General features: G+C 43.0%; 1 protein-coding gene across 1 annotated transcript; it reads right to left on the reverse strand.

The window, feature by feature from the left end:
• Positions 1-1060: 1060 nt before the first annotated feature.
• Positions 1061-8207, reverse strand: crabp2a (cellular retinoic acid binding protein 2, a). The gene is made up of 4 exons (XM_082552221.1): positions 7886-8207; positions 4467-4645; positions 3777-3893; positions 1061-1720 (listed from the first exon to the last, which is right to left on the reverse strand). The coding sequence occupies exons 1-4, from the start codon at positions 7965-7967 to the stop codon at positions 1667-1669; spliced, it is 432 nt and encodes a 143-aa protein (XP_082408347.1). The 5' UTR covers positions 7968-8207; the 3' UTR covers positions 1061-1666.
• Positions 8208-14548: the final 6341 nt, after the last annotated feature.

Raw genomic sequence — 14548 nt, forward strand, 5'->3', positions numbered from 1 at the left:
AGACACTCTCTTTACATTCCAAATGAGGCTTAAAACCTGCCTTTTTGATAAAGCATGTAGTTAGTTTTGTTAGTTATCCTTTAGTTACACTACTGGAGGCCCAAGCATGCTGCGAGCCTTTCCCATGGTGCACTGAGCACTTTTTTCACTGCCTGTGTGTTTATATACGACTGCAGCATGTCGCTATATTTTTGTAATTTCTCTTCTTTATTCTATGTTTTTTCTCTTCTCTTTCTCCTGTCCAGTCATGGTGGATGGCTGCCCCCCCCCCCCCCCTCGAATTGGATGCTGCTGGAACTTTCTTCCTGGTGAAAGGGAGTTTTTCCTTCCCACTATTGCAAAGTGCTTGCTCGTTGTGGTTGGGGTTTTCTCCAGTACTGTAGTGTCTTTACCTTACAGTGAAAAATGACTTGAGGCAACTGTTGTCATGATTTGGTGCTATTTAAATCAACTTGAATTTAATTGAATTTGTTCCTAAATGCTTCCCCTTTGCCATAATATCACTTACAGCTCATTATTATACTCTTGGATTGGTGCATACCAGGTGTGGTGTGACCCAGTACTTTTGCCCATATAGTGGCCACATGTCTAGGCCTTAAATATGTAAAGGTGGAATCAATCTTCTCATCTAACTCTTGACTGGAAAGTGAGTAAGTGGATTAAAAACACAACATATCCCTGAAGTCAAGCAGCCTTTTAGGGCTTTAAAAGTATGAATCATTTAACCAACTGGCAAATAATATGGAAATAAAAGAAATGAGAGCCAGCTGCCGGGGAAACATTGCAAGATGAAACTGTGAGAGAAGAATAAGGAGGACATGTTGCACCGAGATGACTGACAGAGAGAGGGAAGGGAGGTTGGGAGGAAGCAAGACTAAACGGGAGGGGACAGACAAGTTATTCTAGTTGCAGACAGCTGACAGCAAACCCAAAATAAGATGGAGCCGTCTAATGGGCACACCTTCTGCAGCTACACTCACAAACCATAAAACACTGCTGGCACTGTTAAATGTGCTTCTGCTCCTAATGGTTTTCAACACAGGAGAGCAAAGAGTCGAGCTGAGTTAATGTCGTAGTTTATTGTTTTCCCATAGAAAGTGTTGTTTCCTACGATCACATTTCGTATAAAAGAGACACAATGTAAAAACCGACTCTAGCGTAGTAATAAATATAAAATGTCATCATGAGATAGAAAAAGGTTAAAGTTGTGAGGGCAGGGCAACAGAGAGGACAGAGGGACACATCAAAACTGACCCGGAGACTGGAAGAGCTCATAGATTGGTTTACACGTCTACAAATATAGTCTCACAGCCCATCTCCTTCCACACACACACTCACACTCAAACACACACAATGCCAAATACACAAGATGTTCCTTAGCAAGTCTAATACAATGCAGAAGACATGTTCATGTTCAAATCTTCAGCTGGTCACGTTTGATGGGTCTGGAAAGACAGACGGATAGCACAGTAGCTAAGACTATAGTGCACATGCGACATGCTAGATATAATTACCACACCTATTATATAGTGAAGCTAACATGGATGCTGGAATAAAACTATAGGCTGCTATTTCCCAGCTCTGACAAAGAGGAGCAATGACACAAAGCGGTGATGCTGTAGACACGGGGCGCGCTGAAAGGGCGAAAAGTGAGAAGTGCTCTTGTTCATTGTTGTCGTTCGTAGACTCTGGTGCATATCACATCATCTGCTCTCATGGTCTGAAAAGAAAGAGAGGGCAATGAGGGCAGTTAATGAGGATACTCGCACACACTGAGGCAAAAGTACTGGCATGGAGTTAGCCATAAATTCATTTTTAAAAAGTTAAAGCTTTCACAGAACAGCCATTCATGTTAATCCACCCTAAAAGTCCAGTTTTTATTGCCTCCAGCAGTTATGACTAACATAATGTCACTGTGCCAAACTGTTTTGACCAATCACTGTGTATGCAAAGAGTAAACACACTTTGCTTGCTTTCCCTCTCTCTCTTACACACACACAAACACCACAACTACGCTGGCTTCTAAAAACCAGTTGTGGGTTTGGTGCTTAACAAGACTTCAGGAGTCTTAAATGTGAACTATTTACTGCCAGCCCTCAAGCTAGCATCTCCCCATAAATACTTACTGTGTTTGCAATTTCTGCACTTTAAAAACAGTTCACTCCAGACTGAAGCCTGCGTGGTATCTTATCTCTAGCTGAACTGGTTTACTGGGTCAAATAAGAATTTTAATTAATGTAATTTAATTTAATTACATCAGAAAGTTTGTTTTAATCAACATGAAGTGCTAGCTGGGTGGGGTTCCCCATTAAGTGCAATTATGCTTCTGTGTTTATTTTTTCATTAGATTAGTAGTTTATTGTAAGAAGGCAGCAGATATACGTGGACTCCAAAAAGGTTATTTGAGCACAATAACTCAACTCTGTGTGGTGAGTGTCTTGCAAACACATGCAGCTAATGTCAGAAGTGCAATGCTACAGCCCATGCAGCCCTCGTTGCTATAAACAAAAGAATATTTCTAGGTTTCACAAGTAAAACAAGATCCACGTAGCAGCTTTTGTCGTGGTCTGTTTGTCAGCCAGTTGTCTTGCTGTGACACGGAGTACACACTTTGTTCATGTGATGACAACTGAACTGTCTTCACGACAGCTGAATAAAATTTTGCTGATGGCAGAGTTTAAATAAGGGGAAACAACCTGGACTAAAGGACAAGTGCCCAACCCCCCCCAAACTGCAGTACTTTGATTGGGCACTTGAGGCTGGCACCAAAAGTAAGCCAATCCCCACAGACTGTAATTAAAAGATGGGCATAGCCAACGTGAAGATAACCTTCTTATCTTCATTTTTGACTCGAATGAGGACCATGATTTAGATATAACATAATTATTGTGTATTAAAGTTAAAAGTGCGAACTGAGAGCATAAACTCATTGGGGAAGCATTTAATGATGTCATAGATCATGTGAGCTCAAGAGCTGTTGCACCCATAGACTTCTACACAGCTGGACTTCTTTTTGTAGCCAGAGGAGTCATGAGCTATTAGGTATTAGAAAAAAAATGCAGGGTTAAAGCATTTCTGCACTTGGTTTACGAGTCCTAGAACTGATGAGCATCTATTTTATACAGCCTGTAGTTGATCCACATGGACAAAATAAACACGTTTACAAACTGGTCTCTCAAGCTAATTTCCCCCTTCATGGCCACTATGTTAAGGGTGTAGCTTCTTCGACTGACAGGTGACTGGTAGCTCATGCAGATGTTGCTGGTTGGTGACTGCTGGGTTACTGAATTGGACCATGTCACTGTGTTTCTTGTGCTATATGCTGCACAGCAGTTAGCAAATGTCTGTGTGTGTGTGATCCTGTATAAATTAGGGATGTCAAATTTCCTGAAATTAGCTGACAACTTCGCACCTCATCCTATGGTCCAATTGCAATTATTTATGGCTATAAAATGATAAATGGGGATGTTCACAACGCTAAGGTCAAGGCTTCAAAGTGTACATTGGAGGCAGCACAGTGGCAATGTCCATTTTTTATATACAGTTCATAGTTCATTTTAAGATTTACTCCTTAGCCACTTTTTTAATAATGATCTTTAAAACACACTTTTTAAAAAAAAAAAAATTAGTTAATTTCAAGTCTGAAAATTCAGTTTAGTAGTAGATCAGTAGTGGATAGTGTACAATAATTTGTGAACTATAATCTATGGTAAAGCTTTGCACTTGTTAGTCTCCAAATCTAAACTCTTGCTCAGGTGATAGTTTGTGTGTTTTACCAAGATCAGCTTGCTGTCACTGGTGATCTCTCGGGTCCAAGATGTCTTAGGCCCCTCTCCTTTCTGCAGAGTCTGCTCACAGCTGATCTTGCTGTCTGTTTCCCAACGTGGAAAACTCTGAAAAGCCATTAGACCCACGAATGAATGCACAAATAAATGGACACGAATAAATACGATGCCATTTGTAGGGAAGGGAACTTAATGAGGGAGTGTCTAATAGAGAGAGAGCACAAAAAGGCTTTAGCAGGGTGATCACTGAGAGGTGATAACTCGTGATGCGCTCATCGTTAGTAGAGCGAAGCGCTGGCTGGGTTGCATGTGTTTGCTTTGGAAACGGCTGAACAGAGGCCATCTATGGGAAATTGGAGAGAGTAGCGGGGAGAATTAGGGAGGGACAGAGGGTAGCAAAGGGCAAGTAGGGGGAACGGAGGGAAGATGGGAAGTTGAAAGGGATTGTAAAGTGTGTGAAGGAGTGCAGTGTAGCATGATAGGCCTTCAGAGACCAAGGGAGGGGTAAAGCTGTGCTATCAGTCCAAATATGATGAAAAGCCAAATTAAACAGATTGATGTAATCTACACAGCTCCCACCCATATCTACTGTGTATTTGGTTATGTATGTGTGTGTCCATGTGTAGTCCAAGAAGAGATGAAGTGCATTTAGTAATATATTCATGTCCATATTTTGTGTACCGTGCAGGGACGCCCATCCACAGTGGTCTCATTGAACTCCTGCCCAACAGTGAAGGTGATGTGGGTGGTTCGGACTGTGGTCGATGTTTTAATAGAGAGCGTTTCTCCATCCTGAGTAATCTCCACCAGGGGCTTGGAGGCTGCCTTCACTGCAATCTTGCGTAGCATCACGTTCACACCTACACAAACAAGCAACAGAAAATGCGAAAGAGCATGTGTGAGAAGAGATTTCCAGAAAAGACAACACATAATGACAAAAAAACATAGTGCCAATGCTCTTCCACAGCTAAATGCGGTGCCTTGAATTAACACTACTGCTTCCACTAAAACTAAAAATATTCCCTGGGACATTGGTAAACTCAGTTCATGGAGATGGATCTTTTTTTTTCCTGTGCTTGTGTATTAGAGTGTAAACAAAAACACAAGCAAACAAAGACAAGCAAGCCCTGTATCGGCTGTGTGGTTGTGTTTGAGTGTTGTTGTGTTGCTGCTTATCTGCAATGTCTTTCTGCACACACGGGGCAAAATTTGGAGCAGACTTGAAATGCACAGTGCTTTCCAATAATGATTGCACAGGAAACAATGAGGTCATATGACAAAGCATGCCTCAATCCCCCTCCACAGACTTAATCATCGTTGCGGCCATGCAAACACACGCTTACTGACTTTAACACTCACACCGTGATTGCGATTTGCACTTCCTGAAGTGTAATCTCAGTTATTCCCCTTTTTTCTGTTTCTAGGGAAAACGCATAACTCATTCAATATTTTGTGTGACTGTAAAAGGCTTCTCCATACGGGGGCAGTTTGTGGTATGTTGGTCATCTGTATTTCACAATGATTTCACAAAAGAGTGACCAGAACAGCACTCCCAAAAAAAAGACAAGTCACGTAAAATCTAACTAATGTTAGTGTTTGGTAACTTTAGCCACATTTATAAACTAATCTGCAGTATTACTTTTAATAAAATTAATTTCCCCAGCCTTTTTTCCCACTGAAATGTGCTTAAAAGTTTTAAAAAATGTGAAGGAGGAAAAGGTTTGTCCAATAGTGATTATCTGAAAAGGGGAAGGAGGAAAAAAATGATGTTACCCCGTGGGAAAAGAGAGGGAACAAGGAGAAGACCGGTATGGGGGAGGGAGGTTGGGGGCCTGGGCAGACGAGGGGCAGCGGTCTGCGTGTGGTGTGCGAAGATCTCTGTCCAAGTGTGAGGGGAAGTGTGTGTATGCTGCCCAGTGTGTATCTGCTGCGAGTTGGGTTTCACACTTCTCACCTCTCACACATTCCCACCTGTCACCAAGTGTAAATATATACAGAGAGAAATGCACAGTCATTTGCCATGCATTGGGTTGTCCAGCCTATGCCCTGTGTATAATTTGTATGCACTGTACAAGCAGCTTCATATATATAAATGCATTGTGAGCTTGTGGTGTGCAGATGAATGTCCACTCATTGGAAAGACATTATTTTGCAGGAATTACTTATACCTTTTTTGCTCCAGGTAATTATTAATACTTCCAAGTACTTAAATATTATGTTATGCTAATAATTCTCAACATTTCAGGGGGCATTTGCAGTATGTGTGTTTACATTGTGGAACGACTTGCTTTATTTAATTTGGTTATATAAATACTTTTTTCCTCCATGCTGTGACGGGGTGGCAAAAGTTTGAAAATGTGATTATTTATTTACTTTTTATTATTGTAAATCACTGCACATCATAGCTGCTACTGTGCATTTATACATGTGCTTTATAGCTTTACTCACAATGTAGCCTATTTTCAGTTTTTTCCCCCACAGATACCATATGTAATGACTCCTTGTGCACGACCAAGGATAAAAGCCTAGAAGTGAAAATGTGGCCCCCATCAGTTTTTTGTCTTAGACGCTGCTGGCCTGCCAAAACCTTTGGAAGCCACAGAGGGATACGAAGGTTCTCAAGGTATTCCCCGCTGTTAATTTTTGTGACCGAAATTCTTTAATTCACACAAGTTTCACCACTGGGGGACAAACACAATTTCAGACAGACGGTCAGGGTCAGAGGTCAAAGATCATAGGGCAGAGGAAGCATTTGGGACATGGAGAGACGAGGGTAGAGGGAGGAGAGCTGGAATGAGGAAAGGAAGAGAGGATAGATGGAGGGAATAGGGTAGTAGGTGATGACAGTATGCATCCAGCTGTGCTTTGCCTCCAATGAAACCAGGGATCAGAGCCCATTCCCCTATGTGAGTCATCCCAATGTAGAGGTAAATTAAAGGAACACATGCAGTAAAGGGTGTGGATGTGTGTGTGTTTGTGTGTGGTAGTTACACAGCATTCCTGCTGTTGGAATGTTGTCTTATAATAATAACAAGAGATAAAATAATTCAAATACAAAGTGCACAAAGCAGGCGCATCGCAAGAACAATGCATTTTAGAACATATGCTAAAACCATTTAAGGAGAAATAAAAGAAAAAGAAGAGTATTTAAAAAATCAGGTGATGAAAGTATATCTTAAGAGGAGATTTAAAGGTTGCTACAGGCGCTCAGACCTTTCTTTTCATCGAAAAGTCATAGAAACGTCCTTTTAGACAGACAGTATACCATAAAATATCCTGTCCTCGCATTATTGCGCACGGTGCCATATTTGCCTTTGGTCAGAATAATCTGGATCAAACAGACGTTAAAACTAACCGGTGGTCTTTCATTTGTGTAGTGGTGGTACGGGATTCATGTAGTTCAGTTACCTCTATATGTGTAGGTAGCTAAGAGACTAAGATAAAGGCGGTGTTGTTGGCGCTTTGCGATAAAACGGATTCCAGGTGTGCACTGCCAAGTCATCTAATGAAAATTGGCTACTAACGACAGATGCGCGCCTGTAGTGCGCCCTACAGGCGCGCTCACGCACACACTGGCCGGTTTACAAATGAGCCAGACAAAAAAACAGCGTGGATCTCAGCGGCAGGTATTTGTTCTTCTCTCGGACTGTCACTTCGGATAACGATGCCACTGTCCTGCACTGTATTGTGTCATAACGGTCCTCTTTAAAAACACACGCAAACAATCTGAGGTTGAGACACAGACAGATGTGTCGCCGTTTGTCGCTATTGTGTTAGCAGGGGAGGCCAAAAGGGGAGATGAGAGAGGATAAAAAAGAGGGGGGGGGGGGGGGCTGGCTGGGGGCCAAGAACGGAGTTTGGGGTTCTGCAGCAGAATGACAAAGACCCCCCACCCATGCAGTACGCTGGTGCACGGACGCAGAGGTAGACTCACAATGTGCTGAGAAAGCTACAGTTTGAGCTGACACATCTGATCTGTCTCTATGAACAGAACTAAAAGCTTCACCAGGAACCACTGACGCATAAAAACGTTCAAACTGCCACTTACAGTGATGATGATTTAAGAAAAAAACAAACAAACCTTGCTTCACATTACTTACCTAACACTTTCAAGAGTTCCTCAAAATTTTCAGAGCTCTTCATCTCCCAAGTGCCGGAGAAATCTGGGATTTTGCGCTCCATGTTCGGCGATAGTTTGCTTAGTGGTGTGGACTAGATAAGCTGTCAGGTCCTGGGCTGCAGTCAGTGCGCGTCTGTGCGTCAAAAATGAACAAGTTGTGTGTGCGCCAGATGGCTTGGATCTGTCCGTGACTTGGTTTTGCCTTCTTCCCGGGATGAGAGACCTACTGACAGCAGCTCTTATCTCATCTATCTAGCAGTGCACGTTATAAGCATTTGCACTTCAAATGAATGACACGGAGCGCAAAGATACTTGTGTAGGGATGCACACGCCCCTTTCTGAACGGACACGCCCCGGAGGCCGACAGATTACAGGCACAGGCCAACAGTGCTTTAACCTGAGAACACCCCAGCAAGCACTCTGTGCACTTCGGCCCAGGGAGACGCCGTTTGGAGACCCCTCTCATCCATACGCGCACCTGTCACCACCCAAACTAACCACTCCCCGAAACTCCCGCGTGCTCTGTTTATTAGGTGTTTAGCCACTTACTTTAGGCAATTACATTAACTACATATTACCATCAATGTTGTCATTGCAAAACAGAAAGGATGTAACCAGGTCAGTATTGACAGAACATGTCGTCTTGGCAGGGCGGCGCAAAGGAAGAACAAGTCAACTGCCAACCTGAAGAGATGGCGGAGCGGTTTGTGTGGGTGTGTGATGAGAGCGAGAGAGAGAGAAAGAGAGAGTGAGAGAGGGGCCAAGTTCATCTCCCAGCCTCCAGTACGCCCTGGTTCTGTGTCATAAAAATATAAGCAGAGGTAATGGGATACATCTAACGGCTGCAACTGGTGGGCTAGCCTGCGTCAGAGGAAAAAACAACCCGAACCCATGAGGGAAATATATTACGTGGGGCTGGGATTAAAAATAAGAGGTATTATTGGCGCAGGTCAGCGGTGGCTCTCCTTATTAAAGTTTTTCGCCCCCCGCTGGCGGAAGAAAGAGGAGGGGAGGAGACGCGTCAGGCGGGGTCAGGGGCCCTGCGGGGTCGGAAGGTAGTCCTATAAAGAACACACGGAAATGCACACGCACACACACCGTATGTATGCGCGCTCACGCACGCGCTGATGATGGATGGCAACTGGACAAAGCAGACGTTAACTATTGACTCTTGATGGATGATCCCATCCGCTAATTCTGCACGGCGAATTAGCGCGAGGTAACCCGGGCGACTTTAAGGCGCGGGCATTAGCCCCCATACCCCCACGGCTTAGGATATAAGCTTCACGCACACACCGGCTCAGTGTCAGTGTTATAACAAAGACACAGTGACTAACAGAGGTCAATAACAGTGTCAGATTGATATTTGGTAACCTGATATGCGCTTTTGCGCACAGCTCTGCGTTCAGTTTGCATCGGGCCCGGCGGGTCTGTTTGATGTGAACAAAGCTTGCTCTCATTGTTTCCTTCATCTACACACACACACACACACACACACACACACACACACACACACACACACACACACACACACCTAACATCTAAGTCACTGGCCACACACCATGTCACAATCACAGCATGTCCTCACAAGACAGCCATATTAGAGGTGTAATTTGCACTCCAGTCTTCTCTTTTTCTTCTTCTATGTCACTCATGTTTTTTGTAAGCTGGCTTACCTCTTCTTCTTTTTTTAAACTCTTTAACAGTTTTCTCTTATATTATTAAATCAAAACACCTGATAGTGAAGTAAAAAAGTGAAGTTTATTACTGAGATCAATCGAAATCCACATGGGAATCTTTATATTAAAGCACAGCATCTGTGGTGGTCTATGGTTAAGAAAAGAGGACATGATCACGCCCCCAGTTTAAAGGTGGCTGATTCAAACCACCAAGGTTACAAAGGACAGCTGGCTACCATGGAGTAATTCGTCTTCAGCGTCATCACAGGCCATTACCGCTTTAGCATGACATAACAAGAAATGCATCAAAAGCCACTGAATGAAACAGACAGTCATGCAGTATAGGACGATAGCCTCACCCATGTTGTGTGTGTGCTGTTCAGATGGGGGGGTTGATAAAGAGCTCTGAAATGTGTGTGATGCTGCATGTCAGCACGTGATGACAAAGCAAAGCTCAACATTCAGATCCACTCAACCGTGCCCCGCTCCTCTCAGCCTCTCTCTTGCCCCCCATTCCTTCCCTCCATTCCTCTTTTCCTTTCTGTCTCTCCTTTACCTCATGCTACTTTCTCCCCCCCTTTCTTCTCTTTTTCGACCTTCTCCACCTCCTCCTCCTCCTGTCAAGCTTTTGTTCTTTTGTTCTGCTTTGACACATTCCTCAAGCATGTTGAGGAGAGGGAAGAGGCAAAGACAGAAGGGGAGAGGATGGAAAGGAGAAGAAAAAAGGAGGGGGGGCTAGTTAGTGAGAAAGTTAGAGACTGAAGTGCATGTCAGTTTTTGTCTCTTTGTTGTGGGGAGAAGGATAGGGAGAGTGAGTCAGCAAGAGAGAGCAAGGAGATCAAAAGCCAACAGCGATGGAGAGGTTAAGAGCAGTGGATGAATGAAGGCGACAGATTAAGATCTGTCTTCGGAGGTGTAAGAAGTATTATTTTCCTGCTCCTGCGCCAACTTTATCTAAGCTATTTCCTTATGTTCCAGCTATTATCCTCACATATACTGTTTACTTCTTTTGTTCTGTCATCTTCATCTTTCTGTGTTCTTTCTCATACCAAGATTATTATTGGTAACCGATATCACCAACTGCCATCACAGAGACTGACAGGCAGGCTGCACCATGTGCAATCTAAACAGAATCTCTTGTGTCCTGTTTACAGTCATTTTTGGCTCTTATCAGCATGGCTACAAACATTCAGCATTTATAGAAACAATAACATAAAGCAGCAATAATACCATAGAAGAAGAGTACAACGCAGAAAAAAATTCGGGGTTCTGTTTGAGAAATAATCATACAATTAGTTTTGACAATGAAAATATTTACTATTTCCAGCTTATGCACAATCAGATTTTTCAAACTTTCTAACTAATGTGACTAAATGACATCAGCAAAAGCTGATAATAACTAAGCCAGTGTTTTCATCAAATCAAATGCAGCAGCAGCAGCAGGGGTGACACACATGCAGCTTCCAGGCCACTAAGGGTCCAGTAGGTCCCCTTGGCTGTGTGTCTTGTGTCTCTGCAAAGTAAAAACTGCAGAGACATAGAACAGACGCATCACTGGAGTTTTAGCTGTCTCTTGTCCTGCAGACACCTTTGAGACATTGCCCATCTGCAACCTTCTTATCGATCAGGACATTAACCATGCTGCACCAGTAAACCAGTTTAGCTAAAGGGTTGTTCTGAAGAATTTCTTTGATTTATGACACTAGTGTTTCTTTGCCTTGACAACAGACAGCAAGAATGCAGGAAAACTGACGTATTTGAAAAATTCTGCATAGTTTGTAGGACATCAAAGGTTGTGAATAATCATGATAATATAATAAACCTGTTTTCCAAATTAATCTTTCTTTAAATGAGAACCTTTTCAGAATGTACTTGTACTTCTTTGAACTAATAGAAAGGGAAACATTTGGAGATGTGCGGTTTCAGAGGTAGTGATGGGTTCAGTTTAATACTTCAATGGCTTGAAATTGGATCACACAGAAAGGAATGAGGATGCTAAATAATTGGTTATGTGGAGCCTGCTGCACTTTGCCAAATGCTATTATTAAGGAAGATTTGTTCATTTCTGTGATGAGAAGCACAATTAATCTGAATCCTTTACACAGTTGTTTAATTAGAACAAAACTGGGCCGACTGTGACACTGACATCCTTGGTGATACCATGAAACAGTTAAACGAAATCATTTGGTTAAACACTCTATACCCTGCAATCCTCACAGTTGTGTCGCTGGCAGCAGAGAATTTCCAGCTGTATTTCCTTCTCTGTGTTACATTTAAAACAGACTGAGCCTTGTATCAACACCCTCCCTAGGGTGACCTGTACCATATCTCCACACTCACTTCCTCTTATGCTGCGTATTGTTTCCTATTTCCTCTCCTCATTCAAATGACACAGATTTGAGCCATATCTGTGAAAGTTACAATCTACAGACTATTTACTGTTCCAAAGTTTCCTCATGTGGTCATGAAAGAAAACAGGAAAAAAGCTCACACCATATTAGATTTAATGCAAATTGTATCTAAAGTATGTCTAAAATGTGGGTGTCCTATTTCAGATGTCTTATCGTATTTGTGTTGCAATAAGAATAAAAAAATATAGCGACATGTATGCACAAGTTGGAGCCTGTGCGTGTGAATGCGATCAGTCGGGTTAAAGCCACACTTCAGTGGCATTCTCCACTTTATAATGCCGATGACCTCCAGTAAAAATTCTCACCCACTAATCTTAGTAATCCCAGATGTGAACTTGACCCAGGCCTTCCAAACTGCCAGCTCCTGGAAGTCATTATTACTGGCCTTTACCCTCACAGGAAACCACTGGGCAAGAAGTGCACATGCCTGCAGACTAACATTCCCCAAATTACCGTATCTCTCTTTTATGATTTAACCCTGGGTCCGTGTGGGCTTGAGACCTCCCCAAAGAGTCATGAGATGAATCAGGCGCCTTTTAGATGACTAATAGAACAGGAAAGAACACAAAACATTTACGTGACACAAGACTGTGTCTTTTTCTGTAATCTTTTCACTTTTTGCACAAAATGCATGACAGCTGAACCTCTTCCAGCCTCTTAAAAATTACATGCCGAGACATAAATACGTTTAAAGGGGGTCACAGCATTAAAACATTTGCGAACCCCTGCTCTGTGTGACTTTCACAACAGTTGCAGACACACATGTTCGCAGCCAAAAGTGTGTGCAGCACTGTTGGCTGCTGGCATGCTGACCCAGCAATCCATATGGGGCTGATTAGAGATGGCAGTATTTAACTGTGTACATGGAAGAGAGGCAGAGAGATCAAACCAAAGAGCAGAGGAAAGATAAGAAATTAGAAAAGTTAAGAGCGCATGTCTGTGTGTGTAGCATGTTTAGATATCTTTGTGAGGACCAAAAATTGGAATTCTACTATCCTTGTGGGGACCAACAGTTTAAGGGTTTAAGGGTTAGGGTTAAGCGTTCACTTTTGATGGTTAGGAGCAGCAGCTAGGGAAAGCATTATGTCAAAACATGAAAACAAGTTTGTGTGTGTGTGTGTGTGTGTGTGTGTGTGTGTGTGTGTGTGTGTGTGTGTGTGTGTGTGTGTGTGTGTGTGTGTTTCCCCACATAACGGTTACTCTTTCCTTATTATTTTTCTTGGTAATGGAAATCATCAGACACAGATTGTTCCTGACACACACACACACACACACACACACACACACACACACACACACACACACACACACACACACACACACACACACACCACATCATCGTGCAAGGAGTTTTGCATTTAAAGTATCACTAATGGACACTGTGTGTGTGCACCTATGTGTTGCATACATGAGACTGAACCTCTAGATGCCTTTGCAGTTGCAGCCAGACGCCTGTATTACTCACACTCTATTCGTATTGTCCTTCAGAGCTCCTCCCTGCTTTCGCCCCGCTTCCAAAACCCCCTCTTCTCTTCTTCTCTCCCCCCTCGTCTTTGTGCTTCTAATTATCACATTTGTTATGAGCCGGTCTGGACAGCAGGAGAGCAAGAGCAGGGAGAGGTTGATTAGGAAGGGGAGGAGATGGCTGTGACTGTGAGCACTGAATGAAAAGGAGCTGGAGAAATAGATTACGTCGAGCTTGTCTTTATTTGGTCCTCCTTGTGTGTTCAATGCTTGAAGTTTTCCCTGTGTTTCCCTGTGTACACTGTCACCTGCACTTAATCTGAGGTGACAACTGCACTGAGTGATGCTGAATTGTCGTGCAGCCAACAGAAGACAGCAGATGAGAAGGATGAAGAAGAAAAGAGGAGAACAGTGAGGTCAGAGAGGCAAAGAAAGGAACTGAGGGAGGCTGAGGTGTTCATGAAGAAGGTTTTGTGAAATACAGCTAACATATGTGGACTGGAGAAAAATGGGAAGCTGAGAAGACAAACAAGAGCTGGTTCCCATACTTTTATTGCTTTTCACCTTATTTTATGTGTTTTGTTTTCCTGAAAACCCCAAAAAAGTTCAATAAAAGTCCAGCCCTGCTTTTATCGTATCAGCCCTCCTTCTTCTTGCATCCTACGACTCTGCCCCTCCACCCTCGCTCTGCCTCTCACTCCGCACTCATTCTTTTATTCTCCCGCTGCCTTTCCTCTTTGACCCGAGTCAATGATTGTTGTCCACTTTTGCTTTTTCCTCAGCCACGATTGTGTGTCAGTAGTGTCTCCAGAAGGCAATGTTCTCATCTGTTTAAGTTTGTCTGTGCATTTGTGCACATATGGATGCATGCACGACTGGACAGTATGTGTGCATGCGATGATGTCATAGTTGAAGAATTGCTATAGTTAAATACTTGGCGCAGGTCACCCTCTGGTCACTGTTGCTGTACGTGACCACAGTGTGTCCCCAAAGACTCTACAATTAACTGACACAGTGTCAGATTTATGCTTTATTGTTCTCTCGATTGCTTTGAATAGCAGTAGATCTGCATATCAGTGAGTTTGAGGC

This window comes from Aulonocara stuartgranti (genome assembly GCF_965226115.1).
Source record: "Aulonocara stuartgranti genome assembly, chromosome: 11".
In the NCBI taxonomy this organism is placed as follows: Eukaryota; Metazoa; Chordata; class Actinopteri; order Cichliformes; family Cichlidae; genus Aulonocara; species Aulonocara stuartgranti.

Bases quoted from the DNA above. Each gene is read 5' to 3' on its own strand.
- crabp2a (XM_082552221.1), bottom strand. From the start codon at position 7,967: ATGGAGCGCAAAATCCCAGATTTCTCCGGCACTTGGGAGATGAAGAGC. The intron at 4,646-7,885 runs GTAAGTAATGTG...TTGTTTGTGTAG, and splicing joins GGAACTCTTGAAAGTGTTAG to GTGTGAACGTGATGCTACGC. The intron at 1,721-3,776 runs GTAAAACACACA...CTTTCTTTTCAG, and splicing joins GTGACAGCAAGCTGATCTTG to ACCATGAGAGCAGATGATGT.